The sequence below is a fragment of the Lissotriton helveticus genome, chromosome 9 (genome assembly GCF_964261635.1).
Source record: "Lissotriton helveticus chromosome 9, aLisHel1.1, whole genome shotgun sequence".
In the NCBI taxonomy this organism is placed as follows: domain Eukaryota; kingdom Metazoa; phylum Chordata; class Amphibia; order Caudata; family Salamandridae; genus Lissotriton; species Lissotriton helveticus.
Genome location: NC_136070.1, coordinates 955,652,889 through 955,665,169, shown reverse-complemented (window position 1 = coordinate 955,665,169; position 12,281 = coordinate 955,652,889). Strand labels below are relative to the sequence as shown.

At 44.6% G+C, this 12,281-nt stretch overlaps 1 protein-coding gene across 6 annotated transcripts in view; it reads left to right on the top strand.

Annotated features, from left to right (window-relative positions):
• C9H3orf62 (chromosome 9 C3orf62 homolog) overlaps positions 1-10,617 on the top strand; it is a 217,094-nt gene extending 206,477 nt beyond the window's left edge. For 5 of the 6 annotated variants that reach the window (XM_078661225.1, XM_078661224.1, XM_078661223.1 and 2 more), the window contains one exon: positions 10,080-10,617. In XM_078661225.1, the coding sequence (XP_078517351.1) occupies positions 10,080-10,321 (242 nt within the window). In that variant the 3' untranslated portion in view covers positions 10,322-10,617. The remainder of the gene's footprint in view (positions 1-10,079) is intronic. The other variant, XM_078661228.1, reaches the window with a different exon arrangement.
• The last annotated feature ends 1,664 nt before the right edge of the window (positions 10,618-12,281 follow it).

Sequence of the window (12,281 nt, the reverse complement as noted above, 5' to 3'; positions counted from 1 at the left end):
TTTCATCAATCAAACACACAGCCCCTACTATGCATAATTAAGAATACAGTGCATGTAATGTGATTTGTTAGAAATTTAGCACGCAGCACCTTACCCGAATCGTCGGGTGAATGCATGAATACCTTTAGCCTCGGTACCAACGACTCAAGGCGGCATCCAGTTTCTGTAAAAGTGTATAAGGTGGTGATAAATAATGACTAGAGAATGTAGTCCATATTAATCACACAAAGCGTATGCAATGAACATGGTAGTTGACACAAAGATAAGTAGAGAAATAAACTACTATGTGTTACTCAACTAGCTTAAACATTAAATACATTGATTAAAACAGGAAAACTAATGGCTCTTAAAACGGTACTGATATTGCAAATGGCAGTGGTGACTCGAAATGAAAAATGAAGGAAACGAGTCACATAAAGCTGTGCTCGGTAAAACATTATGTGGTACTCTTAGAAATTGGATATTTGGTTGGCTAGGGCATTTGCCAAAGGCGGGAAGAAACCCCCACTCTAGTCAGGATAAGGGAGTTACACTCCTAAATTAACCCCTGCACTCCCCCTTGGTAGCTTGGCACGAGCAGTCAGGCTTATCTTAGAGGCAGTGTGTAAAGCATTTGCACATAACCAACAGTAATACAGTGTAAGAACTACAAAAGGACACCACACCAGTTTAAAAAAATATCAAATATTTTACATACTTAAGACAAGACCAAAAACGATTAAGAAATCCACAATACAGTACTCTGTAAAAATCTTACTTTATCAAAATACGCTTTAAAAACAGTTCCTTGATGTCGATAGCTCCATCCAAAGCTATCACGGCATTGTGAGCAAACAAATCCAAACTGTTCTGGCTGACCGCTGGGTCGTGGGCCACTACGGTGTTGTCGAGAAGACCCGCAAACAGTACCTTTGAGAAATGTAGAGCGTCGGCGACCTCTCGTTGAGCTTCCGAAAACACAGCGTCCGCAGGAGTCGTCGGGCCCTCGAAGTCACACTCGTTGCAGGTCGATCTCCTCTCTGTTGGAGTCAGGAGCGCTGGCGTCGACAGGCGTCCTGTGCTGCGGTGTGAAGTGCAGCAGTGCGGCGTGTGGTGCCCTCAGGTCGCGTTGCGAGCAGCGGCTCAGTGGCGGTGTCAGATGGCCTCGTCGGTGAGATCAGGGTCGCGGTGCGAGATGAAGGCGGTACTCGTCAACGTGCTGGCAGGTCACGGTGCAAGCAGCGGCAGCGTCGTTACTGAAGCGCTGACGTCAGCTGACGAACTGGAGTCAATGGCGCCGGTGTCAGTAGGCCATGGCTGCAGTGCAGGATGAGGAGGTGCGTCGTGAAACATTCTGAGCGGTGCCCTCTAACCACGGTGCAAGCAGCAGCATTGATTTCGGCGTGGAGCATCGTCGTCGGGGAGGCCAATGCGCCGTCGTGAAGTGAGGCGGTACGGAGTGTGATGCCCACAAGTCGCGGTGCAAGCAGCGGCTTGGTGGCGTCATCAGCAGGCGTTGTCAGTGAGACCAGGGTTGCGATGCCCTGTGCGGTGCCTTCAGGACACGGATTCAGCAGCGGCGTCGTAGACGTCGTCGGGTTGCTTTTCTTCTGTTGCAGCACAAAACACACAGTCCCCAGTGCTGAGGGCAGATGAGCTTGAAGTCTTTGCTGTTCCTGAGACTTCTTGAACAGGGGGCAAGCTCTACTTCAAGCCCTTGGAGAAACTCAAAAAAGTAGATTGCAGAAAGTTCAGTCCCGTCCTTTCACTGCCCAAGACGGAAGCAGCCACTGCAGGCCAACACAGCAAAGCGGTATTTTATTTATTTGAAAGTTTTATATTGCGCTGGCTAGACCCGGAGGTATCAGAGCGCTTTACATGAGAACAACTTGCACAAAGTTACATTGTTTACCATAGCGTAAAATAAAAACATATACAAGTTATCTGGAGCATGAGGGAGGGTGGAGGGTGAGGGTTTGTGACAGGGGTGCAGGAGAAAAACAAATATGTGGGGCTGGAAAGGGGAGTCATCCGCAGGATCACTGAGGGAAAGGGCGGGGGAGGGAAAGGAGACAGTGGAGAGACAAGGAAAATCAATGTCCAATGTCTGGCTGGGTAGGTGACGGCTAAGGGGGTGAAACCAAAGTCAATCTCCTCTATAGCTGCCAATACAGCTCCACCGGGAATCGGCCATGTTGCTCGGGCACTGCTCTCAGTATAACATATATGGTTTCTACCAGAGGGCATCATCAAAGTTCCATCAGCCACACCAGACTCCGGTGGTATTGGGGAACGCTGCCTGACTCAACCTCCAGCTATCCAGTACTCATCTCTCCCCAGCTGGACGCAGGTCACTCGATTTGAGGAGCACGCAGACTCCGGCCTCCATTTCAGGGGTATGGCAAAAACTCTGCAGGCTAGTCTACCAAGAAACTGGCAATGTAGTTGAAAGAGTCTCCCAGCCTGGAGCACCACAGATGGCCACAGCCCTGATTGAAAGTGTCAAGAACAGAGTCAAAGGCGCCATCTAGGGACAGGCATCCCTCCCACAAAGATCGCCGTGGAGGAGAAATCAGTCATTCCAATGAAGCGCACCTCCCAAACAGCAGTAAAAGCATCCACAATGGCCAGGGACAGTCACGAAACAGTTACAATCCTATTACTTGTAAAAAACTCCAAGTTATTAAAGCCCAGGCACCATCTTGGGGACAGGCTCAGCACCAATGAGAAAAATTGGTGTTAGCGAGAATGGCCCAGCAATAGATCAATCCCAATAAACAACAGGCCCCGAATCTGAAAAACGTGTCCAGGCTACAAGACTCCATTGTGCAGGCCCACAGGGCAAAGGTGAGGCGCTCCTCATACCTCACAAATGGGCGACATCTTAGGGTCAGGCCGCCCAAACAATGCTCGCTGGCAACGGAAAGATCACCATTCCATATCTGCGGAAGAACATCAACCGCTCAGCTCCGTTCTCACCTGTAAGCAATCACCGAGCTCCTACCCAGAACCGGCAGCTCCAGAAGAGGGGGAAGTCTCTCCTGTTCTGATCAAGCCGCAAGAAGAGAGGACACCCGTTGCTCAAGGTCCTCTCCTCGCATCACGAACAGAGGCCTCCGTTCTGGTTGTTTTTAGTGGGGATATCCAGTCTCCGATATCCGTCGCTCTCCCTAACCAGCTGCAGGGTTACAATGGCTCTCGGTGCAGCAGGTTCGAATTAGGTGCGCGGCCTTGGCGAAGGGGTTTTCTTCCAGCAGGGCGCCTATTAGGGTTGTGATAGTAGCGGCTCTTCAATTCGTCACTTAGCGTCGTCACAGTCGGGGACAGATGCTAAGCGGCACTTGAGAATCGCTGTGTTGATGCCAACCAATCCCGAGGGCTGGTGGAGTCGAGAAGGGCCATTTTCTGGGATATTGCGCCACAGAGGTGATCCCTAGCCCGTAGTTCCTCCTCACAGCTTCTCCAGCTCTTCTTCTTGGCAGTCTTCTTGATCCAAAAGAGTTCTAAAGTTCAGGGGTCTGGGCCCCAATAATCTCTTAGGTAGAGAGTGTCTGGGCCCAGCCAGAACCAGTTCTGCCTTCTCTGGTGTGACTTCCTGGCAGGAGGTGGAGACTGCATTGTCAGAGGCAGACCAGGCCCTTCGAGGTGCGAGGAAATCTCCTCCCACTTTCCTAATTGCAGCCCAGGTCTATTCAGCCCTTCCTTGACCCACCTAGACTATCTTGAGCCACTCCTGCTCCCCATCCTTTTGTCATCCAAAACTCTGACAGGCAATCCACATTCCAGCAGAGGCACACTGAGCAAGAAAATACCTACTTTCTAAAAGTGATATTTTCAAACACAGAATGTAAAAATCACCTTCACTAAAAGATGCATCTTTAGATTCTGAGTTAAGGCATACTTAACTTTATTTTCCTACCAAGTTCCCAGGGCCAGTGATGTTTCTAAGATGTTATAAACAAACTTCACATTTTGTTCTATGGGGAACAGGTAGCCTTGCAATAGTGAAAAACGACATAGGCAGTAATTCACTATCAGGACATGCCACACACACCAGGGCATGTCCTACCTTTCACATACACTGCACCCTGCCCACAGGGGTACCTTGGGCCTACCTTAGGTGTCGCTGACCTGTAAGAAATAGAAAGGTTGGGGCCTGGCAAGTGGGTGCACATTCCAAGTCGACATGACAGTACTAGACTGCGCACAGGCTCTGCATGGCAGGCCAGAATCACATTCATGAGCTATTTGGGTGGGTGGCACAATTCAGCGCTGCAGCCCATTATCAACATTTTAATCTACAGGCCCTGGCACGCGCAGTGCACTTTACTAGGAATTGACACATAAATCAAATATCCAATCATGGAAACACCAATCCATAACACAATTTGCTAAAGGAGCACCTGCACTTTACCACTGATCAGCAGTGCGAAAAGTGCGCAGTAAAGCTATGCCAGCAAAAACAGAGTAAAAAACCGAGAGGTCAGAAAGCAAAAACTCTGGGGAAACACGCCAAAAGATGCCAAGTATAACAGCATAGCATCATGCTCACAAATACGAGCAATGGTCAGAGCCCTCTTCAAAATAAAAATAAATGAAACCTCAGTATCTGGAACAAAGGAAAAGCAAAATCTATGCGTACCTGTTGGAACGGAAGACGCGGTCCAAATATAACCCCGTCCGCAAACACAGATGTACAGGAAGCCGCAGATAAACTTCCGTGTATGTATCAAACCGCGCCCTCCAACTAGTTGCGTGAGACGTGCACGTTAGGGAGGGCAGTGACACATCAGTCAGAACATGCTCATAAGAAGGACCATGGGAATTGTAGTTAAGCTGGCGTCTACACTACCAGCTGTAGTCGGAGCTTACAATCTAGTCTCTAAACAATAAAAGGAAGAAAAAACAGATCATTTATACAGTCAGTGGGCCAAAAGGCCATATCAGTGAAGTAAAAAACGAGAAAAACACCACAACTAAAAAGTCTCCTTGAACTCAACAATTTTGTGACTTTTATATGTATGTTGCGATCCAGGATCTTATGAATGTACTGTGCAAGTGAGTATTTGGATTGGTCATGTCTGCAGTTCTACTATAATAATTGCAAGTGGAAAAACCAGGGGATCTCATCATAGTGAAAACTATGTCTCCACAATACGAACAAGCTGGAAGCTCATAAGTGTATTGTGCAAGAGAGCACCTTAATGTGACCACTTTGGCAGTACTCCCGTTGAATAATGGATTAATACTACATGCACGACAATGAAAATCAGGGGCTCTCATCATTGAGTCCTTGACTATCACTTTTTAGTCTAAAGACCCAACGTTGCTCCTTCTTAAACAAAAATCGTGTTGTGTAAGCATTGGCCTTCAGAATGTCCGGTTTGTCCAAAACTGTCCAAGTCAACTCATTTGGACCATTTAATGGAAATGTGTCATTAATTTACTAATGGTTTTCTTACAACAAATTGTACTTTTGTGTTTTGAGATACATGATTTGATCTTCCTTGTCGTCATCCCTACATATCTCAGACCACATGGACAAGTAATAAATTAGATGAAGTTATCGGAATTACAATTTGTGTGGTAGTTTCCACTGCAGGTCTGTCCCTTGTATTAATAGATGTAGTATGTGTCATCTGTGCAAGACATTACATGAAGCGCATGGAAATTGGCCTTTCACAGGTTGTGCAGCCTAAATGGTAGTCTGAATTATGGCAGGCTTAGTGCATGGTCTAGTATGTACCAATGAATCCCTCAAACTCAAGCTACGTTTTAAAGGCAAACATAGGTTATGGGAAGGAATGTGTACCTTTACTTAAGATCTTTCAATTTTTGTTAATGGATTTCTGAATCAAGCTCAATCTATTACTGAATGTGCTCACACATATCAAGCAATCAATGGTTTCCTTCTGAGGGCGTACTTCAAGAAGAGCTTCATGGTTGTTATTTCTAGCGAGTTTCAGCCATTTCTTAATGATAGTCCGTGGGTAATGACGCTCTATAAGTTGATGTTCTAAATTCTGTGCAGGGTCTTTAAACTTCTCCATGTCTGTGCAATTACGCCTCAGATGTAAAAATTGACCAAACGGTAAATTTTCCCTCAGCGATTTAGGATGAAAGCTAGTATATGCAAGAAGAGAGTTTTTCGCCATTGGGTTTTTTATTGAGTTCAGTTTTTAAGCCATCAATTGTGGTATAAATCAGTATGTCTAGGAAAGGTACTTTTTCTCAACTAAAACCACAAGTAAATTTAAGGTAGGTGTTACAATCATTAAGCCACTGATGGAAATACATGAGGCCTTCTTCTGTGCCCCTCCAGATTACCAGTAGGTCGTCTATATATCGCCTCCATAGGCGAATGTTAGACTGAAAAGGATTCTGAGGTGTCAAAATCAAGTCTGTCTCAATGGAATGGAGATACAGATTTGCTAGACTAGGTCAAATGTGCTACCCATGGAATATTCCGGAGATTTGGAGAAATAATTTGTTTTCAAATTGAAAGAAATTCTCTTTATTATCAAGTGACGCACACTTCATAATAAATGGAATCGGTGTCCTGAAATCAATGCCCGGTGATTTCAATAGGGATTCTATTATTTTCAGTGTGTGATCTAGAGGAATGCAAGTATATAATAACTTGACGTCAAAAGATACGAGAAAATCTGTGTCTTGGTTGAAATGTAAATTGATACTTGAATAGCGCACTACTCACCCGCAAGGGTCTCAAGGCGCTTGTACGAATACCGCTGTGGAACCCATCCTGGCTTTCCCTGTGAGGTGTCCACTCCTGGGCACCCCCAAGGTGGAGGCCAGGCATCCTTAGCATTTGGGGGCCGTTGTGGAGATTAAGCAAGCTATTGCCCAGAGTTGCAGAGTGGGACTCCATGATTGGAATAGGCACCGAGGCGAGAATTATCAGGTCCGTGGAATTTTGAGCCCAAGACCCGCCGAGGCGGGGAATTGAACCCTGGTCCCGGGCTAGACCTCTGCATCCGGGTCTGCCACTCTAACCATTGAGCCACACTTCTCCAACACACAAATCAACATACTGAAGCACATTAAGGACAGATTTGGTGTCTTGTAGAAAAGTTGGAATGTCCTGCACCAATGGGCGTAGAAAGAAATCAACAAATTGGGAGAGAGGCCAAAGTAATGAGCCTATCCCTGGATGCCCCATTGGAGGTCTCTGGGCTTTATGAATCTTTGGGAGAACATAGAAAAAGGGATAACAGGATCCCTTTTAACCAAAAATGCAGCTTCTTTGTTAGTGATTCACCCTCGCTTCTGTAACTGATGTAGTTATGGTTTCCATGAGGCGTTTGGTAGGGTCAGCCTTGAGAAGGTGATACGCACTGCTCATTGATAACTGTCTGCGGTATTCATCTCTATAGGAGGTGGTGTCCATAACAATGATCGTACTGCTTTTATCAGCCGGCTTGATCGTTATGGTAGTGTCAGAGCTGAGATTGAGGAGTGCCCTATGTTCTCTTTTAGACAGATTACAGAAAGAGGATTTTGTCATCGAAAGGCCCGAGTTCACATACTGCATAACAGCCTTTTCAAAGGTGATAACCTCCGCGGGTATTAGATGTGGAGGCGGCGTAAATGTACATTTATTACACAAGGTGGTGTTGGTCAGTTGATCTGTTGCCATTATGTTCTGTTTATCAGAAAAGAAAAAATCCTGTTGAATCTTCCTAAAAAACTGATATAGTTCTTGGTAGATCACAAAAGGATCACCTGCATGTGAGGGCACAAAATTGAGTCCTATATTGAGTAGGGCCAATTCATCCACACGGAGGTTGTGTTTACTCAGGTTGACAATCAAGTCGTTTCCCTGCTTGTCCCCGGTTGTAGTGTTAACTTGCTCATGCTGGGTGTGGTTAGCGGGAAAGGGGGCAGGTTCCAATGCACCTGGGTCTGATGTCTCCTTCTGCCTCTGGACCTCCCACGTCCCTGCCCTAAAAAATAAGGGTTGTAAAATGGTTGGGGTGGTTGAAAATGTGCCATTAGTGGTTGTGGTGGTGTAGGATACCCCAGGGGGGAGGAGGCACCATTGTTGTTGAAAATTGTAGTCAGGATTTCCTCTCCACCTACCACAACCTCTCTTCTTGGTCATAGGTCTAGTTGTATTACCGATTTCTGGTTCTGAATAACTCGACCACGAACCTACATCTGGTGTTACAGTGGCCAGATCCAGAAGAAAAATAGTCAGACCCAAAACTACAACCTTGTTGACTAAACTCAGGAGATGTGTAATTGTCTGAGGTATATTGATAGACCTTTTCCCATGCAAATCGTGCAAGATCTTTTTGAAACTTCTTGATTTTAGAAGCTAAAAGACTTTCCTTGAGATATTTAGCTGTTTTATTAGTTTCATCTATATTTTTCTTAAACAGTGTTGCCGATATAGTTGTTTTAATTTGGCCCTCTAAAAGTTGAATTCCCACTAAGATAGCTACTGCAATACGTTTGGCTGTACAAATTATTAAAATAAGCCAATCACTTGTGCAACACTAGGTATAGAATGTGGGAGGACAATAATGTTTTGCCGGGTGAGTTTGATATGGATATATGGCAACAGTGAAGGGTACCAAGAGGCAGACTATGGTGGCACACATAGTGATTAAACTGTATTGGTCTTTTTGGCATAAGTATGAAGGAGGGCCGATAGATCAATGTTATGAAAGGAGGACTTCTATGTCTAGCCAGTAGTGAAAAACTGGGGTCATTGTGGGCCGGGGTAGAGGGTGAGTCGAGTAGTGGCACACTATGAGTTATGAGGAAGGGATTTTATGGGAGGAAAATAAGTGACCCATGGTATAGGGTAGGTTGAGAGAGGTCAGAGAGATAGGAGGGAGAGAGACAGAGGTAAAGAGAAATAAAGCGTGAAACTGAAAACCAGTATGGTGAATAGTTATTAGGGAGAACGTGAGGGAGGGGTGAGAGAGGGTAGAATGGGTACAATATGCCCTGTAGAAGGAGTGGAGGGTAAATAGAGGGAGGAAAAGAAGAAATGTTAGGAAGATATGAGGGCGTAGGGTGAGGTGGTAAGAGTTGGGTGAGAGTAGGAGGGAAGGATCTGAGAGAGGAAGAGAAGTGCCAGGAAATTAGAGAGAGGTGAGAGACGTATGATGAGGGAGAGCGAGAGACAATTGGTAAGGTTAGGGTGAAGGAAAGGGCAGTGTAGTGAGAGGGAGAGTAGGTTGTGGGGTGAGGTGCAGCACAGAAGGGAGAGGGTGTGGGATTGCTGCGGTTATGGAAGACAGATGGAGAGGTTGGGCAAGGAAGAACAAGTTGAAAGGAATTTGGTATGACAAAGAATGGAATTGCCTGAGAAAGGGATGACATGAGAAAAGGGAGTATGAGAGAGTTAGGTGAGTAGAAAATGAGAGCGTGCTAGAAGATGGTATCTCCATGTCTTTGCCCAGAGACTTAGGGCTACTTTGGATATGGAATGCAGTTAGATATATTACAACGCGAATCGCCGAGGCGATAGAAATCCCGGCAATAGCGGTGATAAGCAGGAAATATCGCAGAATTACCAGCGATATAACAAAGAGTCAGAGTAAACATTGTAAATAGGGAGAAGTGGATTTAGCATTATGATCCACCTCCCATACAACATATAGCTAAATCTGGAAATTAGCAGGCGTAAGGAACCCGTGATATACCCAGTTAGCGCTACTTTTAATGTCGCTAGACCTGTTAGCGATTTCCTAGTTAACAGGGAGTAGCCGTGTTAGCGATTATTCCCGCTGAGTTTCAGTCGGGAACTCCTACCTCGCATCTCATTAGTGATGCGAGGCGCTAATAAAATGGGCACGAAGGCATGGATTCACACGTTAGTGTGTCCATGCTGATAGGGCGATAGAATTATCGCCGCTTTTTGTCCGAAAACGGACGCTAAAGCGGCGATAATACTGCTGCCGTGCCTTGTAGATATGCCCCCAAGTATGGATTAGCGCCAGCAAGGTGAATGTTACAGTTGATGTGTTCACAATACCTAATCCAAGCTTCAATTTCATTGTGAATCAAGGACATGTACGTTTTACCCAAATTTCCATAATCGTATAATATAATTATGTTTTCTGCAGAACACACAAGCATTCAGACTATTGAAGAGTTAACAGGAAAGCTGGAATTCGAAAATATGTTAAACAAAGTCTGTGCATCCCCCCTCAAAGAGGAAGCCCTGTCCCTCTTTGCAGAAGATAACTGCAGCAATCCAGCCACAGCAAAGCCGGAAGCACCAAAAGCAGCAGATGATGATAACATTCTTGAAACGGTCTTGGATTTGGAAGAAGAATATGATTTACTGCCTTCTGTGGGGTGTTAACAGATCTATAATGACCAATGAGAAGTTTGTGTATGATTCAAAGAACTACACTAGATCTTATTGACTATTCTGATGGTATATTCTTTGGGCAAACTGATGTCAAATCCACGTTCCATACATCGTTTACCTCTTATTGTTTCATTTAGACTTTTATTAATGTAAACTATATTATTTATTTGTTCAGCCGCATTACTGATCTTTTTAAACATTCTGGATACAATGGGCTGTTGCCAACAGTACAATGTCCTTGGCCAGGGCTGTCTCCAATTTAGTATTAAAGTGTCTTTATGATTTAACCCAACATGATACAAGTCCTTCAGTCTGCACATTTTGAACTTTTAATATGGATCCAGTTTGTACTTAGTGTTCGGTTTTACATCATCTCATCAAATAGATCACTCTAATTTGGGATTATGGCAAGAATAGTAGTACTGTAACAAATATGTAAAGCTAAAACAGTTTCATAAATGGGGCATTTACAGCATGTTTCTGACATTTGCCCTTGCTACCTTTATCAAAGACCTATTGTAGTGCAAAACAATTTACAGATTGTTGGCTATTTGCCTTTGATCACTTCCAGTGGGCCAGTAGAGATCTAAATGACACCTGTTAGGCCTCTTCTCTGGGTAGTGGTCCATATCAGGGGTGGCTATTGTTGTTTACTACTCCCTTTGCATGCTTCACTCTCTAGGGGTAGGAATGTTGAGCGTCAAAGCTCGCTCTCCGAGGTAGTTGTAGTCTCTGATCACGGATAAAGTATAACATGTGATGTCCAGGTAGTGGAATTAAATTAAATGATCATTTAGACCCTAGGGGTTGGCCACCACATCAACTCTGCATGTCTGTTGTATTTAAAGATCCCAGCAGGTGAGTTTTTTAAATTTATTTATTGAAGTGGATCTTTCCTCTTTGGTGGTGCCCTTCAGCAAAAAAAGGTGACAGCCTGCTTGCCAGACAGTGGTGGCAAAGGAGACATGTAGCCAATTTTTTAAAATTATTTTTGTACACAAAGCAGCTGGGAATTTTCATTGAAAAAACAAAAATCGACATGCCGGATGCTCTGGGGGAGTATTTGAGAATTTCCTTGCCCGTTGCCGCCATGATAAAGGCAGTGGGCAGAGGACTCACCAAAAGATCTGCTGTAAGTGGGCATTCTGATGCCATGTTCTACCGGCAAATGCCCTGCAGTGAGGGTTTTCCATGGAGTACTGTCCATCAGGGAAAGCACCATCCAATTTTTGGTAGGAGTTCCACTACCACCGGTCTCTAAATCAGGCTCAAGGAAGAAATCAAAGCTGCATTTCATTCCTGGAATTCAGCACACATTTCTTCCCATCCTACCATCTCAAAATTTAACTCATTTCATTTACAAGGCTTTTTTTGCAGCACATAAATCGCCTCTTTACCTTTAAAAGTGTAAGTCTTTTTTATGTGTCTATAAATGCCACAATGGGTTTCTGCATGGCCCTCAAGTTTCAGCAAGCTTTATTTTCCATTTAAATGCAAACCTTTTTGTTGACCTACTCAGCTCTTGATTTGAATGCTTATGTATCGAAAGACTAATACAAGAACTAACAGCATGCTAATCAAGACAGAGGTAATCATTCTTCAACACATGAGTGTAATGGGCAACTTCTCGAAATTTAAGGCATTCAAAGTAGCACGCCTGGATAGCTGATCCTGTCAAGGCTTTCCAGGTGTTCTACTAGGAATGTTGTGTGTCATCTTCTGTTTCCTCAGTGAAGGTGTACATACAATCTAAAGTTACACATTGGGTAAATAAAGCACACTTTGCAAATACATACTGTTTTCCCCCCCAAGGGAATAACATTTTTCTTTATGTAGAAACCTCTTCTCTTACGTTCATACGAGGTTTGAGACGTTCCATTCAACCTCACCTCATAGAAGTAAAATCTCTGAACTTTTCTAGATGGGAAGGGGGTCAAAGAATATTTTGTGA